This window comes from Ranitomeya variabilis, chromosome 8 (assembly GCF_051348905.1).
Source record: "Ranitomeya variabilis isolate aRanVar5 chromosome 8, aRanVar5.hap1, whole genome shotgun sequence".
NCBI lineage: Eukaryota > Metazoa > Chordata > Amphibia > Anura > Dendrobatidae > Ranitomeya > Ranitomeya variabilis.
Genome location: NC_135239.1, coordinates 85,072,740 through 85,096,546, shown reverse-complemented (window position 1 = coordinate 85,096,546; position 23,807 = coordinate 85,072,740). Strand labels below are relative to the sequence as shown.

Sequence of the window (23,807 nt, the reverse complement as noted above, 5' to 3'; positions counted from 1 at the left end):
CTGCTTTGAAGGGCAGCAGGCGTCAGCTGATTGGAGCAGTAGTCCCATTAGCCGACACCAGCGACCGGAGGTAAACTTTTTACCTCCGATCATAGCTGCTGGCTCACGCAATCATTTGAAGGCTTGGGAACTGTGGCTGTTTGACTTGCGGTAATGATTTTACCATCGATCAGACGCAGTGTTTGCCACGCTGTCATGCACATGACAGCGTGACACCCATTGTTCAGTGGACCGAATCAAAACAGTAACACGGACTTCCTGGTGAAGTCTGTGTTCGGAGACCGTGCCCGAACAGTAGGTGTTCGGTATGGACACCGAGCTTTAATATTCGGGTTCGCCCATCTCTAGTCAGTAAAGATGAACAAAAAGGGATAAGAGATATGAAAATAAAGGGAGTCTGTATGCTTATGCCTACAAGTGCTTCTCACTAAATTAGAATACCATCAAAACGTTAATTTATTTCAGTTCTTCAATACAAAAAGTTAATCTCACACATATAGAGTCATTACAAACATCTTGTATCTTCACAGCATAGACAATAGCCTTATGATATGAGATGCGCAGCATCTGAAACAATGGATACTGGAAGCCTTTGCTAGCATTTCTTCTGCGGTGTTGCTATCAGTTTGTCAAGAGTGGGAGAAGAGGGTTGCATTGACAATCCAACACAATGGGCAGCACTTTGAACACATTTTATAAGTGGCCATAAACTTACAAATAACTCATGAAAGAATAAAGTTACATTAAAACCAGGCACACCATTATTTTTCTTGTGAAATTCTCAATAAGTTTGATGTGTCACATGACCCTCTTCCCTTTGGAAAGTTGGATCCAACATGGCCAACTTCAAAATGTCCGCTGTGGTCACCACCCATCTTGAACAGTTTTCCCCCTCCCATATACTAATGTGCCACAAGCAGGAAGTTGATATCACCATCCATTCCCATTTTATTTAGGTGTATCCATATAATTGGCCCACCCTGTATTGTTTGATTTCTTTGCCTGTGTGGATTAGATGGGTTGTATTAACGACATCTGGTGAGAATTTCTTGTCAATAGCACCTTTAGAAACATATTTACTTAGAAAATTGCTGAGGTATTCAATACTTATTTCACTTGCTGTCATTTTGGATTTTAAAATCATTTTTCAATCATCAACATTAACAGAAATAAACACTTGAAATAGATCACTCTGTTTGTAATGACTTTATATAATATACGAGTTTCACTTTTTGTATTGAAGAACTGAAATATATTACGGTAACTTTTTCATAATATTCTAATTTAATGAGAAGCATTTGTATATATGAAGAAATTTGCCAGCACTAAGAAGTGACTGATTCCTAAGTATGAGAAATACACAGTAGCTATGTGAGAAGACTGAAATTGCAAAGATTTCCAGACATACTACAGCAAGGCATTGCTGTCAAGAAATATAGCTGAGAGTGGGGCCGAGATTAATTAACTTTTTGATGATATTCTAATTTAGTGAGAAGCACTAGTAGGTGCAAAAAGCCATGGAAAGTCATGACACCAGCTGAAATCTATCAGTATATAGAAATCAATCTTTCCATTTAATGAAAAATAATATCAGCATGTTCAACTGATATCCCCGGCACTGAGACCACAAAATCCTGACAGCATGCAGTGCGTGCACTGTGAGGATTTACAAGTTTGCAGTCATATAGAGTGACTGCAGACTTGTCATTTTAGACTGGACAATCTCTTTAATATATGTGTACTTACTATTTGTTACATAACTTTTTCACATTGTTGTTTTTTGGTTTATAGTTCTTGACTCTTGTAAAATCAGTAACCAAAAAAGTAGTGGCCTCTTTATAACTAAAGTTGTTCTTGAAATCTGTGTTTGTCTGCATTCCATCTGCCTTTCTTGAGTTGAGAAACCACTCTACCATCAAAGGCCAAACATTTTGAGACTGATAAAAATGTAGTTTTTTTACAAATTTTCTGTTTTGTGCTTTTAAATCTTTTAGTAAGATGTTTCTATGTTATACGGAAGTACAGTTTAAGGGTAAGTTCACACTAGGCGATATTTCAGTGTTTGTTTTACTACAGCAAAACCTTATCTCTTGGCAGGAAAGAAGCTTCAGAAAAAAAGCATGTTTTCCTTGTTTTTTCTTGCGTTTTTTGCTGTGTTTTTGTGCGTTTTTTGCTGCGGTTTTGGCATGTTAGATTTGTCTATTGTGCATACTGATAAAGTTTAGTTTTGAAAAAAGAGTCCTATTCTATAGAATCAGGTTTTGGTAAAAAAAAAAAAAAGCTTAGCAAAACCTGATACCTGTGTTTTTGGTGCATTTTTTCATTCATTCTAAAGGTAAAAAATGCTGAAAAACGCTGAAAGAAGTGACATGCTCCATTGTGCAAAATAACATGCGAAGCACAAAATCCTGATGACAAAAAAAACTAGATGTGTGCATGAGATTTCTGAAATCTCATAGACTTTTCTGGCACTATAAAACGCAGCTGAAAATTAGCATGAAAAAAGCATTTAAAAAGTGCTGCAAAAACATCTAGTGTGAACGTAGCCTTAAGCAGTTGATAACTTTTTTAAACATTATTATTATACGTTTGTTTTAGGATTAGTGTTGAGCGATACCTTCCGATATGCAAAGGTATCGGTATCGGATTGGATCGGCCGATACCCAAAAAATATCGGATATCGCCAATACCGATACCCGATACCAATGCATATCAATGGGACACAAAATATCGTAATGGTTCCCAGGGTCTGAAGGAGAGGAAACTCTCCTTCAGGCCCTGGGATCCATATTCATGTATAAAATAAAGAATAAAAATAAAAAATATTGATATACTCACCCCTCGGACGGCCCCTTGCTCTCACCGGTCCAAGCGTCTGCCTCCGTTCCTTAGAATGCAGGGAGTGAAGGACCTTCGATGACGTCACGGCTTGTGATTGGTCGCGTGACCGCTCATGTGACCGCTCACACGACCAATCACAAGCCACGACATCATCGCAGGTCCTACACTAACTGCATTCTTAGGAACGGAGGCTGCCGGTTACATCGCCAGGGTCCGCCGGAGGGGTGAGTATATCCATATTTTTTATTTTTATTCTTTATTTTTTACATGAATATGGATCCCAGGGCCTGAAGGAGAGTCTCCTCTCCTCCAGACCCTGGGAACCATACACTGGGAACTTCCGATTCCGATTTCCGATATCACAAAAATATCGGAACTCGGTATCGGAATTCCGATACAGCAAATATCGGCCGATACCCGATACTTGCGGTATCGGAATGCTCAACACTATTTAGGATATAATTTGTCCTACCATACTGGATATTGGTTTCTGGGCCAAATCCTAACTGATAGCAACCAATTCTTGCTTAATCAGTACTGTGAGTTTATCACAAATTATGGATTGTGTAATGGAATATTTAACACATCACTCATCTCAGTCACAGCTGCAAAAAGTTTCCTCTGACAATTACAATGCCAGTTTAAATAAGTGTTCTGCACAATTGTTCACCCTCACTAATGTGACAGTTAGGGCCCCTTTCACACATCAGTCTTTTGCCGTCACTCTCAATCCAGCAAATTTTGAAAAAAACGGATCCGCCGAATGTTGCCACTGGATCCTTTTTTTCTCATAGACTTGTATTAGCGACTAGTGTTGAGCGATACCTTCCGATATCGGAAAGTATCGGTATCGGAAAGTATCGGCCGATACCGTCAAAATATCGGATCTAATCCGATACCGATACCCGATCCCAATGCAAGTCAATGGGACGAAAATATCGGAATTAAAATAAACCCTTTATAAACTTGTAGGTTCATTCTACATGAAGGAAAACAACTAAGAATAATGTAGGATGTATTGGGGGACGTGGCGGAGACATTAAAGGCACAGAGGTTTAGCCCAATGTAATAGAATAGCAGGATTTTGGGGTTTTTTTTATGACGTTCGGCGTTAGAAAGATTTTGACTATGTTAATTTTTTTTTTATTTTGTCAGATATTGATGTTTCACTACTTCCACGCCCTTCACCTTCTTTTTTACTTCTCCCACACTTTCTTCTTCATTATCCTCATCATCAGCTTCTTTGACATCAACTTCTTCACCTTATTCATCTTCTTCTTCATCTTCTACCTATTATTTTTTTGGTTACATTGTTCATATTCTTTTTATTTTACTATTATCTTCATCATATTCTACTTCTTCATCATATTCTTATTTGTGACAGGCATTCCCATAGTTGTTATCTATAAAAGTTTGAAGATTACACCTTCCGTTCTGCCTGTCACAAAACAGTTACATTTGTCCGCGTTCAGTTTGGCCTGCAGCATCAGGCTTTATCCAGGGGCACCACGAGGAGGAACGGACTCACCCCCATACACTGCTTAGTCTTCTTCTGCTTATAATTTAGATAATATTTTTTGCTCTGATATTTAGTGTTATGCTTAATGTTCTTCTGCTCTTTGTTCTGCAGCCTCTTGTTCTTCTGCTTCTCGGTCTTCCAGGTCGTCGTCGTCTCCAGGGTCGTCGTCTCCGTGGTCGTCGTCATCGGGGTGGTCTTCAGGGTCGTCGTCTTCGGGGTCGTCGTCATCGGGGTGGTCTTCAGGGTCATCATCTCCAGGGTCGTCGTCATCACGGTGGTTGTCGTCTCTGGTGTCGTCGTCATCTTAGGGGTGGTCTTCCGGGTCATCGTGTTTAGTCTCTTGAACTTGGAAATGTAGCAGAAGGTACAAGAAGGCTGAGAAAATGCCGAGAACCAGCTGATGGAACTGGAACTCGGATGGCTACCTGTTGTGAATTTACTTTTTGCTCCCTCTAGTGGTTACTAGTTTTTTGACTCTGGTTTTTCTGTCATTCCTTTTATCCGCACCTGGGTCGTTAGTTAAGGGTGTTGCTATTTAAGCTCCCTGGACCTTCAGTTCAATGCCTGGCAACGTAGTTATCAGAGCTAGTCTGCTGTGCTCTTGTCTACTGATCCTGGTTCCAGTTATATCAGCTAAGTCCGCTTTTTGCTTTTTGCTTTTTGCTATTTTGTTTTGGTTTTGTATTTTTGTCCAGCTTGTTCCAAATATATAGCCTGACCTTTGCTGGAAGCTCTAGGGGGCTGGTGTTCTCCCCCCGGACCGTTAGACGGTTCGGGGGTTCTTGAATTTCCAGTGTGGATTTTGATAGGGTTTTTGTTGACCATATAAGTTACCTTTCTTTATTCTGCTATCAGTTAGCGGGCCTCTCTGTGCTAAACCTGGTTCATTTCTGTGTTTGTCATTTCCTCTTACCTCACCGTTATTATTTGTGGGGGGCTTCTATCCAGCTTTGGGGTCCCCTTCTCTGGAGGCAAGAAAGGTCTTTTGTTTTCCTCTACTAGGGGTAGCTAGATTCTCCGGCTGGAGCGTGTCATCTAGAATCAACGTAGGAATGATCCCCGGCTACTTCTAGTGTTGGCGTTAGGAGTAGATATATGGTCAACCCAGCTACCACTGCCCTATGAGCTGGATTTTTTCTGCAGACTTCCACGTTCCTCTGAGACCCTCGCCATTGGGGTCATAACAGTTTGCCAGGCCAGTATTAAATGTTTAATGCATTGCAGAAGAGGGATTATAAGAAAGAAGATTCTGAGTTTTTTTTTTTTTTTTTCTTCTTCCCCTTTACCTCAGAGTGGCTATGCTTGCTGCAGACATGAATGTCCAGACCTTGATTACAAGTGTGGACCAGCTGGCTACTCGTGTGCAGGGCATACAAGACTATGTTATCAGTAATCCTAGGTCAGAACCTAAAATACCGATTCCTGAACTGTTTTCCGGAGACAGGTTTAAGTTTAGGAATTTTGTGAATAATTGTAAATTGTTTTTGTCCCTGAGACCCTGTTCATCTGGAGACTCTGCTCAGCAAGTAAAAATTGTTATTTCGTTCTTACGGGGCGACCCTCAGGATTGGGCTTTTTCGCTGGCGCCAGGAGATCCGGCATTGGCTGATATTAATGCGTTTTTTCTGGCGCTCGGTTTACTTTATGAGGAACCCAATCTTGAGATTCAGGCAGAAAAGGCCTTGCTGGCTATGTCTCAGGGGCAGGACGAGGCTGAAGTGTACTGCCAAAAATTTCGGAAATGGTCCGTGCTGACACATTGGAACGAGTGTGCACTGGCCGCTAATTTTAGAAATGGCCTTTCTGAAGCCATTAAGAATGTTATGGTGGGTTTTCCCATTCCCACAGGTCTGAATGATACTATGGCACTGGCTATTCAAATTGACCGGCGGTTGCGGGAGCGCAAAACCGCAAATTCCCTCATGGTGTTGTCTGAACAGACACCTAATTCGGTGCAATGTGATAGAAAAATCGCAAATTCCCTCATGGTGTTGTCTGAACAGACACCTGATTTAATGCAATGTGATAGAATCCTGACTAGAAATGAGCGGAAAATTCATAGACGCCGGAATGGCTTGTGCTACTACTGTGGTGATTCTACACATGTTATCTCAGCATGCTCTAAACGTATAGCTAAGGTTGTTAGTCCTGTCACCGTTGGTAATTTGCAACCTAAATTTATTCTGTCTGTAACTTTGATTTGCTCACTGTCGTCTTTTCCTGTCATGGCGTTTGTAGATTCAGGTGCTGCCCTGAGTCTTATGGATCTGTCATTTGCTAAGCACTGTGGTTTTACTCTTGAACCATTAGAAAATCCTATTCCTCTTAGGGGTATTGATGCTACGCCATTGGCAGCAAATAAACCGCAGTATTGGACACAGGTTACCATGTGCATGACTCCTGAACACCGCGAGGTGATACGTTTCCTGGTTTTACATAAAATGCATGATTTGGTTGTTTTAGGGCTGCCATGGTTACAGACCCATAATCCAGTCCTGGACTGGAAGGCTATGTCAGTCTCAAGTTGGGGCTGTCGTGGTATTCATGGGGATTCCCTGCCTGTGTCTATTGCTTCTTCTACGCCTTCGGAAGTTCCGGAGTATTTGTCTGATTATCAGGATGTCTTCAGTGAGTCTGAGTCCAGTGCACTGCCTCCTCATAGGGACTGTGACTGTGCTATAGATTTGATCCCAGGCAGTAAATTTCCTAAGGGAAGACTGTTTAATCTGTCGGTACCTGAACATACCGCTATGCGTTCATATATCAAAGAGTCTCTAGAGAAAGGACATATTCGTCCGTCTTCTTCCCCTCTTGGTGCGGGATTCTTTTTTGTGGCAAAAAAGGACGGATCTTTGAGACCTTGTATTGATTATCGGGGCAGCACGGTGGCGCAGTGGTTAGCACAGCAGCCTTGCAGCGCTGGAGTCCTGGGTTCTAATCCCACTCAGGACAACATCTGCAAAGAGTTTGTATGTTCTCTCCGTGTTTGCGTGGGTTTCCTCCGGGTACTCCGGTTTCCTCCCACATTCAAAAGACATACTGATAGGGGATTTAGATTGTGAGCCCCATCAGGGACAGCGATGATAATGTGTGCAAAATTGTAAAGCGCTGCGGAATATGTTAGCGCTATATAAAAAATAAAGAGAAGAGATAAAGATTATCGGCTTTTAAATAAGATCACTGTCAAATTTCAGTATCCTTTACCGCTGTTGTCTGACTTGTTTGCCCGGATTAAAGGTGCCAAGTGGTTCACCAAGATAGATCTTCGTGGTGCGTACAACCTTGTGCGCATTAGGCAAGGTGATGAATGGAAAACCGCATTCAATACGCCCGAAGGTCATTTTGAGTACTTGGTGATGCCTTTTGGGCTCTCCAATGCGCCTTCAGTTTTTCAGTCCTTTATGCATGACATTTTCCGGAAGTATCTGGATAAATTTTTGATTGTTTATCTGGATGATATTTTGGTTTTTTCTGATAATTGGGATTCGCATGTGGAGCAGGTCAGGTTGGTCTTTAAAATTTTGCGTGAAAATTCTTTGTTTGTCAAGGGCTCAAAGTGTCTCTTTGGTGTACAGAAGGTTCCCTTTTTGGGGTTCATTTTTTCCCCTTCTGCTGTGGAGATGGACCCAGTCAAGGTCCGAGCTATTCTTGATTGGACTCAGCCCTCGTCAGTTAAGAGTCTACAGAAGTTCTTGGGTTTCGCTAACTTCTACCGTCGTTTTATCGCTAATTTTTCTAGCATTGTGAAACCTTTGACGGATATGACCAAGAAGGGCTCCGATGTAGCTAACTGGGCTCCTGCTGCCGTGGAGGCTTTCCAGGAGTTGAAACGCCGGTTTACTTCGGCGCCTGTTTTGTGCCAGCCCGATGTCTCACTTCCCTTTCAGGTTGAGGTGGATGCTTCAGAGATTGGAGCAGGGGCCGTTTTGTCGCAGAGAGGCCCTGGTTGCTCTGTTATGAAACCTTGTGCCTTTTTCTCTAGGAAGTTTTCGCCTGCCGAGCGAAATTATGATGTGGGCAATCGGGAGTTGTTGGCCATGAAATGGGCATTTGAGGAGTGGCGTCATTGGCTCGAGGGTGCTAAGCATCGTGTGGTGGTCTTGACTGATCACAAAAATCTGATGTATCTCGAGTCTGCTAAACGCCTTAATCCGAGACAGGCCCGCTGGTCATTGTTTTTCTCCCGCTTTGATTTTGTTGTCTCGTATTTACCAGGTTCAAAGAATGTGAAGGCCGATGCTCTTTCTAGGAGCTTTGTGCCTGATGCTCCTGGAGTCGCTGATCCTGTTGGTATTCTTAAAGATGGAGTTATCTTGTCAGCTATTTCTCCGGATCTGCGACGTGTGTTGCAGAGATTTCAGGCTGATAGGCCTGAGTCTTGTCCACCTGACAGACTGTTTGTCCCGGATAAGTGGACCAGCAGAGTCATTTCCGAGGTTCATTCCTCGGTGTTGGCAGGTCACCCGGGAATTTTTGGCACCAGAGATCTGGTGGCCAGGTCCTTTTGGTGGCCTTCCTTGTCAAGGGATGTGCGGTCATTTGTGCAGTCCTGTGGGACTTGTGCTCGAGCTAAGCCTTGCTGTTCTCGTGCCAGCGGTTTGCTCTTGCCCTTGCCTGTCCCGAAGAGACCTTGGACACATATCTCCATGGATTTCATTTCTGATCTTCCGCTATCCCAGGGCATGTCCGTTATCTGGGTGATATGCGATCGCTTCTCAAAGATGGTCCATTTGGTTCCTTTGCCTAAGCTGCCTTCCTCTTCCGATCTGGTTCCTGTGTTTTTCCAGAACGTGGTTCGTTTGCACGGCATCCCTGAGAATATTGTGTCAGACAGAGGATCCCAGTTCGTTTCCAGATTCTGGCGATCCTTTTGTAGTAGGATGGGCATTGATTTGTCGTTTTCGTCTGCTTTCCATCCTCAGACTAATGGACAGACGGAGCGAACCAATCAGACTTTGGAGGCTTATTTGAGGTGTTTTGTCTCTGCTGATCAGGACGATTGGGTGACATTCTTGCCGTTGGCTGAGTTTGCCCTTAATAATCGGGCTAGTTCCGCCACCTTGGTTTCGCCTTTTTTCTGCAACTCTGGTTTCCATCCTCGCTTTTCTTCGGGTCATGTGGAGCCTTCTGACTGTCCTGGGGTGGATTCTGTGGTGGATAGGTTGCAGCGGATCTGGAATCATGTGGTGGACAACTTGAAGTTGTCACAGGAGAGGGCTCAGCGCTTTGCCAACCGCCGCCGCGGTGTGGGTCCCCGACTACGCGTTGGGGATTTGGTATGGCTTTCTTCCCGCTTTGTTCCTATGAAGGTCTCCTCTCCCAAATTTAAACCTCGTTTAATTGGGCCTTACAAGATATTGGAAATCCTTAATCCTGTATCTTTTCGTCTGGATCTTCCTGTGTCGTTTGCTATTCACAATGTATTTCATAGGTCCTTGTTGCGGCGGTACATTGTGCCTATAGTTCCTTCTGCTGAGCCTCCTGCTCCGGTGTTGGTTGAGGGCGAGTTGGAGTACGTGGTGGAGAAGATCTTGGATTCTCGCCTCTCCAGGCGGAGGCTTCAGTACCTGGTCAAGTGGAAGGGCTATGGTCAGGAGGATAATTCCTGGGTGGTCGCCTCTGATGTTCATGCGGCCGATTTAGTTCGTGCCTTTCATGCCGCTCATCCTGATCGCCCTGGTGGTCGTGGTGAGGGTTCGGTGACCCCTCACTAAGGGGGGGGTACTGTTGTGAATTTACTTTTTGCTCCCTCTAGTGGTTACTAGTTTTTTGACTCTGGTTTTTCTGTCATTCCTTTTATCCGCACCTGGGTCGTTAGTTAAGGGTGTTGCTATTTAAGCTCCCTGGACCTTCAGTTCAATGCCTGGCAACGTAGTTATCAGAGCTAGTCTGCTGTGCTCTTGTCTACTGATCCTGGTTCCAGTTATATCAGCTAAGTCCGCTTTTTGCTTTTTGCTTTTTGCTATTTTGTTTTGGTTTTGTATTTTTGTCCAGCTTGTTCCAAATATATAGCCTGACCTTTGCTGGAAGCTCTAGGGGGCTGGTGTTCTCCCCCCGGACCGTTAGACGGTTCGGGGGTTCTTGAATTTCCAGTGTGGATTTTGATAGGGTTTTTGTTGACCATATAAGTTACCTTTCTTTATTCTGCTATCAGTTAGCGGGCCTCTCTGTGCTAAACCTGGTTCATTTCTGTGTTTGTCATTTCCTCTTACCTCACCGTTATTATTTGTGGGGGGCTTCTATCCAGCTTTGGGGTCCCCTTCTCTGGAGGCAAGAAAGGTCTTTTGTTTTCCTCTACTAGGGGTAGCTAGATTCTCCGGCTGGAGCGTGTCATCTAGAATCAACGTAGGAATGATCCCCGGCTACTTCTAGTGTTGGCGTTAGGAGTAGATATATGGTCAACCCAGCTACCACTGCCCTATGAGCTGGATTTTTTCTGCAGACTTCCACGTTCCTCTGAGACCCTCGCCATTGGGGTCATAACAGCTACCCGAAGGTCCAAGAGCCAATGGAACTACCGAGGACCAGCTGACGTTACTGGAACCCGGTTACTAAGCAGGAGGTACCCGTGCCTGAAAGCACTACCAAGGACCACCTGACGTCGGTGGAACTCGGATACCCAGAATGAGGCACCTAAGCCAAAGGCTCTGCCTGGAACCAGCTGATGGTACTGGAACCAGGATGGGGAGCAGAAGGTACAACAGCAAAAGACAGTGCCGAGAACAAGCTGACGGTGCTGGAACCCAGATGGGTAGCCGAAGGTCCAAGAGCCAATGGAACTACCGAGGACCAGCTGACGTTACTGGAACCCGGTTACTAAGCAGGAGGTACCCATGCCTGAAAGCACTACCAAGGACCACCTGACGTTGGTGGAACTCGGATACCCAGAGGGAGGCACCTAAGCCAAAGGCTCTGCCCGGAACCAGCTGACGGTACTGGAACCAGGATGGGGAGCAGAAGGTACAAGAGCAAGTGTCTGCGTGGCTTTTGCAGGACACGATGCCGGCTGCACAGCAGGGGAACAGCTGGCGGTGCTGAACCCCACTGACAGATTGGCTGGGGTTTTTCTCTGTGCAGCTAGCAGTACCGGGCCCCAACTGGCGGTGTTAGAGCCCGGGGTCAGCAGGAGGAGGAGAGGGAGCAGAGTGTAGGCCGAAGCCTGCACTGGCGGCAGCTTTGGGTCTGTTGTGCCTGCGTGGCAGTTGCAGGACACATTGCCGGCTGCACAGCAGGGGAACAGCTGGCGGTGCTGAACCCCACTGACACATTGGCTGGTGTTTTTCTCTGTGCAGCTAGCAGTACCGGGCCCCAACTGGCGGTGTTAGAGCCCGGGGTCAGCAGGAGGAGGAGAGGGAGCAGAGTGTAGGCCGAAGCCTGCACTGGCGGCAGCTGTTGTGGATTCTGTTTGTGGGCTCCCTCTGGTGGTTACTGCTGGTACTGGGTGACTTTGGTGGGTTGCGGCCTTTGGTTTCCACCTGTCCATCAGAGGCTGGGTGTTTCCTATTTTACCTGGCCTTTCTGTCATTCCCTTGCCGGCTATCAATGTATTCAGATGTGCTCTGTTTGGTTCCTGCCTACCTGCTCCCAGATCTTTCAGGATAAGCTAAGTGCTGATTTTCAGTTGTTTTGGTTTTTTGTCCAGCTTGCTTATTATGTCTCTATGCTAGCTGGTAGCTCTAGTGGACTGAGGTTCTCCCCATGTGCCATGAGTTGGCACATGGGTTCTTGTAATCTCAGGATGGTTTTTTTGATTAGGGTTTTTTGCTGACCGCTCAGTCCCCTTTTGTATCGTTCTGCTTTCTAGTTTACAGCGGGCCTCTATTTGCTAAAACTATATATATCATCTCTATGTGTGTGCCTTCCTCTCATTTCACTGTCAATACATGTGAGGGGGCAACTATATCTTTTGGGGTTCATTCCTCTGGAGGCAAGTGAGGTCTTTATTTTCTCTGCAGTACTAGTTAGCTCTTAGGCTGGTGCGTGGCGTCTAGAACCAACGTAGGCACGCTCCCTGGCTATCTCTAGTTGCGTTTGTCAGGCGTAGGGCAGCGGTCAGCCCAGGTTCCATCACCCTAGAGCTCGTCCGTTATCTATTTGTACTTTGCTTTTCCTGTGCTATCCCTAGCCATTGGGGATTCATGACAGTATAGCCGGCCCACAAAGTGTTAATTGTTTGGGCTGAAGCAGGAGAAAAAGAAGTGTTCAAGGGAAATTTTTTTTTTTTTTTCCCTTCAGAGTTTTGCTGCCTAGCCCTTAATTGCTGTCTAGCTGCTTCTTACCTCCTCTTAACCCTTGAATGGCTCTGATCTTGGCTGTTTAACATGGATGTCCAGAGTTTGGCTTCCAGCCTGAGTAATCTCGAGGCAAAAGTTCAAAACATACAGGATTTTGTTGTTCACACTCCCATGTCTGAACCTAGAATTCCTATTCCAGAGTTCTTTTCTGGAGATAGATCTACCTTCCTGAATTTCAGGAACAATTGTAAATTGTTTCTTTCTTTAAAATCTCGCTCCTCTGGAGACCCTGCTCAACAGGTCAAGATTGTAATATCTTTCCTGCGGGGCGACCCTCAGAATTGGGCATTTGCATTGGCACCAGGGGATCCTGCATTGCTCAGTGTGGATGCGTTTTTTCTGGCATTGGGATTGCTCTATGAGGAACCTAACCTAGAGATTCAGGCTGAAAAGGCTTTATTAGCCCTCTCTCAGGGGCATGATGAAGCGGAAATATATTGTCAAAAATTTCGGAAATGGTCGGTGCTTACTCAGTGGAATGAGTGCGCCCTGGCTGCAAACTTCAGAAATGGTCTTTCTGAGGCCATTAAGGATATTATGGTTGGGTTCCCTATGCCTACAGGTCTGAATGAGTCTATGGCTATGGCCATTCAGATTGATCGGCGTTTACGGGAGCGCAAACCCGTGCACCAGTTGGCGGTGTCTTCTGAACAGGCACCTGAGACTATGCAATGTGATAGAATTCAGTCCAGAAGTGAACGGCAAAATTATAGGCGGAAAAATGGATTGTGTTTTTATTGTGGTGATTCAGCTCATGTTATATCAGCATGCTCTAAACGCACAAAAAGGGTTGATAAATCTTTTGCCATTGGTACTCTGCAGCCTAAGTTCATTTTGTCTGTGATTCTGATTTTTTCACTGTCTTCCATTTCCGTCGATGCCTATGTGGATTCGGGCGCTGCCCTGAGTCTTATGGATTGGTCATTTGCTAAACGCTGCGGTTTTAGTCTGGAGCCTCTGGAAGTTCCTATTCCTCTGAAAGGAATTGACTCTACACCATTGGCTATGAATAAACCGCAGTATTGGACACAAGTGACCATGCGCATGACTCCCGTTCATCAGGAGGTGATTCGCTTCCTTGTACTGTATAATTTACATGATGTACTAGTGCTTGGTCTGCCATGGTTACAAACTCATAATCCTGTCCTGGACTGGAAAACAATGTCTGTGTTGAGCTGGGGATGTCAGGGGGTTCATGATGATGCACCTCCGATTTCAATCGCTTCATCTACTCCTTCTGAGATCCCTGCGTTTTTGTTTGACTATAGGGATGTTTTTGAGGAGCCTAAGCTCAATTCGCTCCCTCCTCATAGAGAGTGTGACTGTGCTATAGAATTGATTCCTGGCAGTAAGTTCCCTAAGGGTCGTTTATTTAATCTGTCACTGCCAGAGCATACTGCTATGCGGAATTATGTTAAGGAGTCCTTGGAAAAGGGACATATTCGTCCATCTTCGTCCCCTCTGGGAGCAGGTTTCTTTTTCGTGGCAAAAAAAGATGGTTCCCTGAGGCCTTGTATAGATTATCGCCTTCTGAATAAGATTACAGTCAAATACCAGTATCCATTGCCATTATTAACTGATTTGTTTGCTCGCATTAAGGGGGCTAGGTGGTTCACTAAGATAGATCTTCGCGGTGCGTATAATCTGGTGCGGATAAAACAGGGTGATGAGTGGAAAACCGCATTTAATACGCCTGAGGGCCATTTTGAGTATTTGGTAATGCCTTTTGGACTCTCCAATGCTCCGTCAGTCTTTCAGTCCTTTATGCACAATATTTTCCGTGAATATCTGGATAAGTTTATGATTGTGTATTTGGATGATATTTTGGTGTTTTCTGATGACTGGGAGTCTCATGTTCTACAGGTCAGGAAGGTGTTTCAGGTTCTGCGGGCCAATTCTCTGTTTGTGAAGGGTTCAAAGTGTCTCTTCGGAGTCCAGAAGATTTCTTTTTTGGGGTATATTTTTTCTCCTTCTACTATTGAGATGGATCCCGTCAAGGTTCAGGCTATTTGTGACTGGACACAACCTACATCTGTTAAGAGCCTTCAGAAGTTCTTGGGGTTTGCTAATTTTTATCGTCGGTTCATTGCTAATTTTTCCAGTATTGTCAAACCTTTGACTGATTTGACTAAAAAGGGTGCTGATGTTGCTGATTGGTCTCCTGCGGCCGTGGAGGCCTTTCGGGAACTTAAGCGCCGGTTTTCTTCTGCTCCTGTGTTGTGTCAACCAGATGTTTCACTTCCTTTCCAGGTGGAGGTTGATGCTTCCGAGATTGGAGCGGGGGCGGTTTTGTCACAGAGAAGTTCTAATGGCTCGGTGATGAAGCCATGTGCTTTCTTCTCTAGAAAATTCTCGCCCGCCGAGCGCAATTATGATGTGGGTAATCGGGAGCTTTTGGCCATGAAGTGGGCATTTGAGGAGTGGCGTCATTGGCTTGAGGGTGCTAAACATCGTGTGGTGGTCTTGACTGATCACAAGAATCTCATTTACCTTGAGTCTGCCAGGCGTTTGAATCCTAGACAGGCTCGTTGGTCGTTGTTTTTTTCTCGTTTCAATTTCGTGGTTTCATACCTGCCAGGTTCAAAGAATGTGAAGGCAGATGCTCTTTCCAGGAGTTTTGTGCCTGACTCTCCTGGAGACTCTGGGCCTACTGGTATCCTTAGGGATGGGGTAATATTGTCCGCCGTATCCCCAGACTTGCGACGTGCATTGCAGGAGTTTCAGGTGGATAAACCGGATCGTTGTCCACCAGAAAGACTGTTTGTTCCGGATGATTGGACCAGTAGAGTCATCTCCGAGGTCCATTCTTCTGTGTTGGCTGGTCATCCTGGAATATTTGGTACTAGAGACTTGGTGGCCAGGTCTTTTTGGTGGCCTTCCTTGTCTAGGGATGTGCGTACCTTTGTGCAGTCTTGTGAAGTGTGTGCTCGAGCTAAGCCTTGCTGTTCTCGGGCCAGTGGGTTGTTGTTATCCTTGCCCATCCCGAAGAGGCCTTGGACGCACATTTCCATGGATTTTATTTCTGATCTTCCGGTTTCACAGAAAATGTCCGTTATCTGGGTTGTGTGTGACCGCTTTTCTAAGATGGTTCATTTGGTGCCCTTGCCTAAGTTGCCCTCCTCCTCTGAGTTGGTCCCTTTATTTTTTCAGAACGTGGTCCGTTTGCATGGGATTCCGGAGAATATCGTTTCTGACAGGGGATCCCAGTTTGTGTCTAGATTTTGGCGGACGTTTTGTGCCAAGATGGGCATTGATTTGTCTTTCTCGTCTGCATTCCATCCTCAGACGAATGGCCAGACGGAGCGAACTAATCAGACCTTGGAAACTTATTTGAGGTGTTTTGTTTCTGCTGATCAAGATGACTGGGTTGCTTTTTTGCCACTGGCCGAATTTGCTCTTAATAATCGGGCTAGTTCTGCCACGTTGGTCTCTCCTTTTTTTTGTAATTCGGGGTTTCATCCTCGTTTTTCCTCTGGTCAGGTGGAGTCTTCGGATTGTCCTGGAGTGGACATGGTGGTGGACAGGCTACATCAGATTTGGAATCAGGTGGTGGACAATTTGAAGTTATCTCAGGAGAAGACTCAGCAGTTTGCTAATCGCCGTCGCCGCGTGGGTCCCCGACTTCTTGTTGGGGATTTGGTGTGGTTGTCTTCTCGTTTTGTCCCTATGAAGGTCTCTTCTCCTAAGTTCAAGCCTCGGTTCATCGGTCCTTATAGGATCTCGGAGATTCTTAACCCTGTATCTTTTCGTTTGGATCTCCCAGCATCGTTTGCTATTCATAATGTGTTCCATCGGTCATTGTTGCGGAGGTATGAGGTGCCCGTTGTTCCTTCGGTTGAGCCTCCTGCTCCGGTGCTGGTGGAGGGAGAATTGGAGTATGTTGTTGAGAAGATCTTGGATTCTCGTGTTTCCAGACGCAAACTCCAGTATTTGGTTAAGTGGAAGGGTTATGGTCAGGAGGATAATTCCTGGGTGGTCGCCTCCGATGTTCATGCGACTGATTTGGTCCGCGCCTTCCATAGAGCTCACCCTGATCGCCCTGGGGGTTCTCGTGAGGGTTCGGTGACCCCTCCTCAAGGGGGGGGTACTGTTGTGGATTCTGTTTGTGGGCTCCCTCTGGTGGTTACTGCTGGTACTGGGTGACTTTGGTGGGTAGCGGCCTTTGGTTTCCACCTGTCCATCAGAGGCTGGGTGTTTCCTATTTTACCTGGCCTTTCTGTCATTCCCTTGCCGGCTATCAATGTATTCAGATGTGCTCTGTTTGGTTCCTGCCTACCTGCTCCCAGATCTTTCAGGATAAGCTAAGTGCTGATTTTCAGTTGTTTGGTTTTTTGTCCAGCTTGCTTATTATGTCTCTATGCTAGCTGGTAGCTCTAGTGGACTGAGGTTCTCCCCATGTGCCATGAGTTGGCACATGGGTTCTTGTAATCTCAGGATGGTTTTTTTAAATAGGGTTTTTTGCTGACCGCTCAGTCCCCTTTTGTCCAAATATATAATCACTGCACACGTACTATGGAATATGCTTGATGCAGGTGAACAAGTTTATTGAAATAATTGTTGCAGTAAGGTGAACTGAAGAAGCGATAGGCGTAAAGACGTTTCGGCCAGCTCGTGGCCTTGATCACATCATCGCTAAAAATAAATCATATAGAAAGTAATGAATAACTATATACAAAAAGTAATAAATAGCAATATACACAACATATCTACATATATACAATTCTAGAATACATGTCAAAATCACCATAGTCAGAGTGATTCATATGATGCCAAAACTAGTACATCTACCATGTATGGTGAAATGGACGAAAAATAGAACAACAAGGAGAACTGGAGGTAGATATGGCGTGCATTGGAGCTGGAGAGTAAGGAGATGATAAACATAATGTAACATAATGTAACATACCCTGGTGAAAGGTTCCTTGTATACTGCCGTATTAGAGTGTTTACTAAGGGTATCAGCCAAAGATAGAGGAATAAGGTAATCCTATAAAGAATGATGGAATATAGTCAGTAGTGGCCATGGTATAAAAAGGCTGAAACGTACTCGCAGATCTATACTTTTGCTGCTACTCATAAACGTGGCCGTATAATGTAAGAATGGGGCTTACGTGCACCCATTGCTGTAAAACAGACAGGAATACGATATCCGCTAGGTTCATAATGAGTATACTTGCCAATTGAGTGCCTGTGTTGTAACAATTGTACCAGGCTGGTCGTTGTAGTATGCGGCACCTGTATAGGTATGGCTATGGGAATATACAGACATATAGTGAGATGAATCTGTAGGTTCAGTTCATAAAAGGTCAGAACAGAGAACTATAGTATACTTGCCAATGTGATTTTAATGTTGTATGTTCTATAGTACATCAGATGCCCCGAATAGATGGATCGTGTACATAAGTATAGCTGTGGGAATAGACATACACGGGGTAAATGAGTAGTCAGATAGGCTTATAAGGTAATTGTATGTTATGTGCGCTACCTGCCAGTATGCAGACCCAGTCCTGGCCCAATTATACGGATCCCCTGCTCTAGAGTCAGTGAGAGCTGTGGTGCACGGATATTTTGCTATAAGAGAAAAAGATGTAAGAGAAAAAGATGTAAGGTTGGGGTTTAATGGATGTCCCAAGTAACTTATCTGGTAAGTGAAGTCTCACATCCGCAGTCCGCTGGTGGCGTTCGTGGCTGGGAGGCAGCATAGGTGGCCAGGTGGAGGATGCAGACACAGACAGTGTCATTGCTGAGGAATGGCTGCCATGTTCAGTCTGGCAGTACTCTATAAATCCCCGGCAGGTCAGCTGACCGGATGTGATGTGGGACGCCCACGCATGCGCTATTGGTATCGGATCCTGGGAGGTGAGGAGCCCGACATATCCGACGCCTGCGCAGTGCACAAAAGGCCAGTGTGCGCTTGTTCACAAGGCAGAGGGAAAAACCTGTATCCATATTGTAGCAGGAGCTGCAAGATGGCGCCCGCGCATGCGCAATGCGTATTGTGGGTTGGACTGTCACGGAGGTAGAATGAATGTGTGACGTAGCAGTGTTATGTACGCTACAGAGTGCCGATACTGCACAAAGCAGATAAGAAAGGGGATGCACCAGCGTTACTAAAAGGGAGGCGCTGGACAGGCCGAGTATGTCACACTACTGTATAAGATGCTGATTCAAAGAAAAAACTCTGCAGATACATAGTGAATATACATACATTTATAAATACATGGTAGGAGTCCAAACTGAAAAAGGAAATAAGAAATAAAGGAAAATAAATGAAATAAAAGCGGAACTAAGGGAAAATGAATGAGGGAGACTAAAATGAAAAGAAGATTTCTATGAGATAAAAATGGGGTATAAAGGGAAAATGAAGAAATACATTTGAAAAAATATATCTGAAAAAAATGAATGAAAAAATAATAATAAAAAAATAATAAAAATAATAATAATAAAAAATTAAAAAATTAATGGGATGTAAGTCAAGGAACCCAGGGTGTATGAATCTTACCATCTCGAAAGTGCACGCTGTCGAAGCTATCAGTGCAGTGGCTCAACTCGTCTAGGAAAAATAGATAAGGTTGTTTATGTTAGCCAGTCAATCTCACGATTTAGCCCCCTTGGGTGAAGGGTATCTAGGGTATAAATCCAAAATGTTTCCCTTTGCTTTAAGAGTTGGATGTGATTGCCACCCCTTCTCGGGCGGGGTACTTTTTCAACTATCTGAAACCTGAGTTGGGCGATATTGTGTCTCGCTTCCTTAAAATGTGCAGGTAAAGGTAGCCATAACTTCTCACGCCTGATGGTAGATTTATGGCTGGATATTCGATCCCTAATCGCCTGGGTGGTCTCCCCCACATATAACAACCCACACGGGCATTTTATAATATACACCACAAAGCTTGTTGCGCAGGTGTAATAATCCTTAATGGGATATGATTTCCCAGTCCGTGGATGGATTACTTCGTTGCCTTTAATGATGTTTGAGCAACTCATACAACTCAAGCAGGGAAAGGTGCCCGTTCTTCTTTGATCAGTCAGGGTTCTGGTAAGTGGTGGTTTATGTGACCCTAGATCAGCTCTTACCACCTTGTCCCGTATGTTCCTGGGTCGTCTGGTACACATTAATGGAGGATCCCTAAAGATAGATATATTGGGATAGGCCTTAATGAGGAGGGGCCAATGTCCTCGAATGAGATTGTGTATTTTGTGCATAGTAGGATGGTGGTTATGTACAAAAGGGAGTCTTGGGTTTTTTTGTACGCTAACCGCCCCATTATCTGGGTCACTAGTGGCTCGAGCTGATTCCATCTGGAGAAGGTTGGATGGGTAATTGCGGGCTTCAAATTTTTGTGTCATTTCCCAAATTCTGGTCTCTCTAGTTGGGGGGTCTGAAACGATTCTGGTGACCCTTTTAAATTGTGATCTGGGAAGGCTGTTTTTGATCGATTTAGGATGACAGCTGTTGTATAGCAAAAGGCTGTTACAATCAGTCGGTTTTGTGTAAATATCCGTGCTAAGATAGCCGTTGACATCCTTGAGTACCTTAGTGTCTAGAAATGTTACCTCGTTACTGTGGTGTATCAGTGTAAAAGACAGCTCTGACCTAACAGCATTGATGGTAGCATAGAATTCAAGGAGACTTGTTAGGTCTCCTTGCCATATACAAAAAATATCATCAATGTACCTATACCAGGTACGTGCGTGCTTCTGAAAGGCGGGGTCTGGGTATACGTGTTCTTTTTCGAACCGGTCCATGTACAGATTGGCATAAGCTGGGGCCACATTTGACCCCATGGCAGTACCACATATCTGCACGAAAAAATCATCCTCAAATAGAAAGAAATTCTCTCTAAGTACTAGGTTTAATAAGTCTGTACATAGTTCCTGGGAACCTTTGTCCACGTTGGCCTCATTGAGTGTCAGAGATACTGCCTCAATCCCCTTATCATGAGTGATTGACGTATACAGACTATTTACGTCAAAGGTGCATAGGATGCTAGCGCATGGGATATTGTTAATATTACGTATTTTTTTAAGGAAATCTCCAGTATCTAATATGAACGATTTTGTAAGTTTGGTATACGGTGTGAGTAGTTTTTCCAAAAACATGGACAAAGGATTTAATATTGAATCAGTTGAAGCCACTATAGGGCGACCGGGGGGATTCTGGAGATTCTTATGGATCTTAGGTAAAATGTAGATTACAGGAGTCACCGGATGGTTATTGGTAAGGTATGCTTTGGTTTTATTGTCAATAGTATTCAATAGTAAGTGTTTATCCAACACCCCCTTGATTTTTCGTTGTATGGAATAGGTTGGATCGGTCTGTAATATTTTATACGTAGTTGTGTCAGAGAGCTGTCTTCTCACCTCACCCACATAGAAGCTCTTATCCATGACAACGATAGCTCCCCCCTTGTCCGCTGGTTTAATGATGATATTTTTGTTCTCACTAAGTGAGTCCAAGGCCTGTTTTTCCAGGGGATCAAGATTGTGGCGGACAGGGAGGAAGCCTAATCGCTGTTCATGGAGTGTCTTTTTGACATCTCTGTCAAGTAGATTAACAAAGGTCTCAACCGCGTGATTAGATTTAGGTGGAATGAAAGTGCTGCGATTGCGTAAGCCAAGCTGCTCAATAGTAATGGTGGGTCTCTCTGTTTGGGCTGGTGTAGAAACAGGTCTAAGGGGATTAGTGGATTCCTCAAAGTGTACTTTGAGCCTAATACTTCTATAGAACCGTTGTAAATCCCTCTCCAGTTGGAAAGAATCCCATTTTGGGGTGGGACAGAATGATAGACCCATATTCAAGACCTTTAGTTCTAGAGGAGAAAGGGTATAGTTAGAGATATTGACTACAGAGTTTGGACTCCTACCTGAGATCTGAGCGTCATGTGACGATCCCCGTCTCTTCTTCCTGGACCTCCGAGTTGGCGTGTGTTTTGTCCTAAAAAACGAAGTCCAGATGTTTGAGCCCCACCAGTCTCGCTGCCGGATCCTGCAGAGGAACCCCCGGCAGGTGAGGAGCCCCCTGAGTGGTAGTTCCCTCCTGGGGTACGGCGATATCTGGGTCTTGGACGTCTGGGGAAGGGGTCCTCCCATTTATAAACGTTATTGGTCAAATAGTCCTCAGTGTCTCTTTGGAATTTGGTGCGTTTCCTGTCTTCCAAGACTTTTTGGTGTGTTGTTAGAATAGAGTCCACTTTATTCTTTAGTGTGGTAAATTCGGTACCGCTCAAAGTAGATGTTAACTGTGTCTCAATACTCTCTATTTTTTCTTCCGTAGTTTTGATGGCTTCTTGAAGGTACTCAATGGTTAGTAGTATAATGTCAAATGAGCATTTGTTCAAAATTTTTTGAAAAGTTGCACAATACTTATCGTTGTCCGAAAATAAGGTTGGGCGAAGATTGCAACGTAGTCCTCGTGGTATTTTTCCTTGACGATGGTATTCCCCCAAGGTGGCACAATGTAGGTCGTAGCCGATGAGTCTTTTTTTCTCCTTCTCCCAATCCCTCGATTTAACGTCCTTGCTGGGTAGATGTAGGAAGTCTGTATTAGTTTTTATTTTAGACAGAATGGTAGAGCCTGTGGCATCATCGTAGACGTGGGTCTCAGTTGACATGGATTCGGTCGGTGCTTAAAACCAAAATTAGTCAATGTAGAAGGTACGAAAGGCTAGCACTCGACTGTTGAGGATATGACGGTGCAAGTGAACGGAACCAGTAGTCCCATCAACCATCCAAATATATAATCACTGCACACGTACTATGGAATATGCTTGATGCAGGTGAACAAGTTTATTGAAATAATTGTTGCAGTAAGGTGAACTGAAGAAGCGATAGGCGTAAAGACGTTTCGGCCAGCTCGTGGCCTTGATCACATCATCGCTAAAAATAAATCATATAGAAAGTAATGAATAACTATATACAAAAAGTAATAAATAGCAATATACACAACATATCTACATATATACAATTCTAGAATACATGTCAAAATCACCATAGTCAGAGTGATTCATATGATGCCAAAACTAGTACATCTACCATGTATGGTGAAATGGACGAAAAATAGAACAACAAGGAGAACTGGAGGTAGATATGGCGTGCATTGGAGCTGGAGAGTAAGGAGATGATAAACATAATGTAACATAATGTAACATACCCTGGTGAAAGGTTCCTTGTATACTGCCGTATTAGAGTGTTTACTAAGGGTATCAGCCAAAGATAGAGGAATAAGGTAATCCTATAAAGAATGATGGAATATAGTCAGTAGTGGCCATGGTATAAAAAGGCTGAAACGTACTCGCAGATCTATACTTTTGCTGCTACTCATAAACGTGGCCGTATAATGTAAGAATGGGGCTTACGTGCACCCATTGCTGTAAAACAGACAGGAATACGATATCCGCTAGGTTCATAATGAGTATACTTGCCAATTGAGTGCCTGTGTTGTAACAATTGTACCAGGCTGGTCGTTGTAGTATGCGGCACCTGTATAGGTATGGCTATGGGAATATACAGACATATAGTGAGATGAATCTGTAGGTTCAGTTCATAAAAGGTCAGAACAGAGAACTATAGTATACTTGCCAATGTGATTTTAATGTTGTATGTTCTATAGTACATCAGATGCCCCGAATAGATGGATCGTGTACATAAGTATAGCTGTGGGAATAGACATACACGGGGTAAATGAGTAGTCAGATAGGCTTATAAGGTAATTGTATGTTATGTGCGCTACCTGCCAGTATGCAGACCCAGTCCTGGCCCAATTATACGGATCCCCTGCTCTAGAGTCAGTGAGAGCTGTGGTGCACGGATATTTTGCTATAAGAGAAAAAGATGTAAGAGAAAAAGATGTAAGGTTGGGGTTTAATGGATGTCCCAAGTAACTTATCTGGTAAGTGAAGTCTCACATCCGCAGTCCGCTGGTGGCGTTCGTGGCTGGGAGGCAGCATAGGTGGCCAGGTGGAGGATGCAGACACAGACAGTGTCGTTGCTGAGGAATGGCTGCCATGTTCAGTCTGGCAGTACTCTATAAATCCCCGGCAGGTCAGCTGACCGGATGTGATGTGGGACGCCCACGCATGCGCTATTGGTATCGGATCCTGGGAGGTGAGGAGCCCGACATATCCGACGCCTGCGCAGTGCACAAAAGGCCA

General features: G+C 44.5%; 1 protein-coding gene across 1 annotated transcript; it reads right to left on the bottom strand.

Moving 5' to 3' along the window:
- Positions 1-19,230: 19,230 nt before the first annotated feature.
- LOC143788815 (uncharacterized) lies at positions 19,231-23,115 on the bottom strand. The gene is made up of 2 exons (XM_077278719.1): positions 22,808-23,115; positions 19,231-22,533 (listed from the first exon to the last, which is right to left on the bottom strand). The coding sequence occupies exon 2, from the start codon at positions 21,745-21,747 to the stop codon at positions 19,231-19,233; it is 2,517 nt and encodes an 838-aa protein (XP_077134834.1). The 5' UTR covers positions 21,748-22,533; positions 22,808-23,115.
- Between the last annotated feature and the right edge of the window lie 692 nt (positions 23,116-23,807).

Excerpts from the sequence above, each read along its gene's own strand:
- LOC143788815 (XM_077278719.1), bottom strand. The coding sequence starts at position 21,747 with ATGGGAGGACCCCTTCCCCAGACGTCCAAGACCCAGATATCGCCGTAC.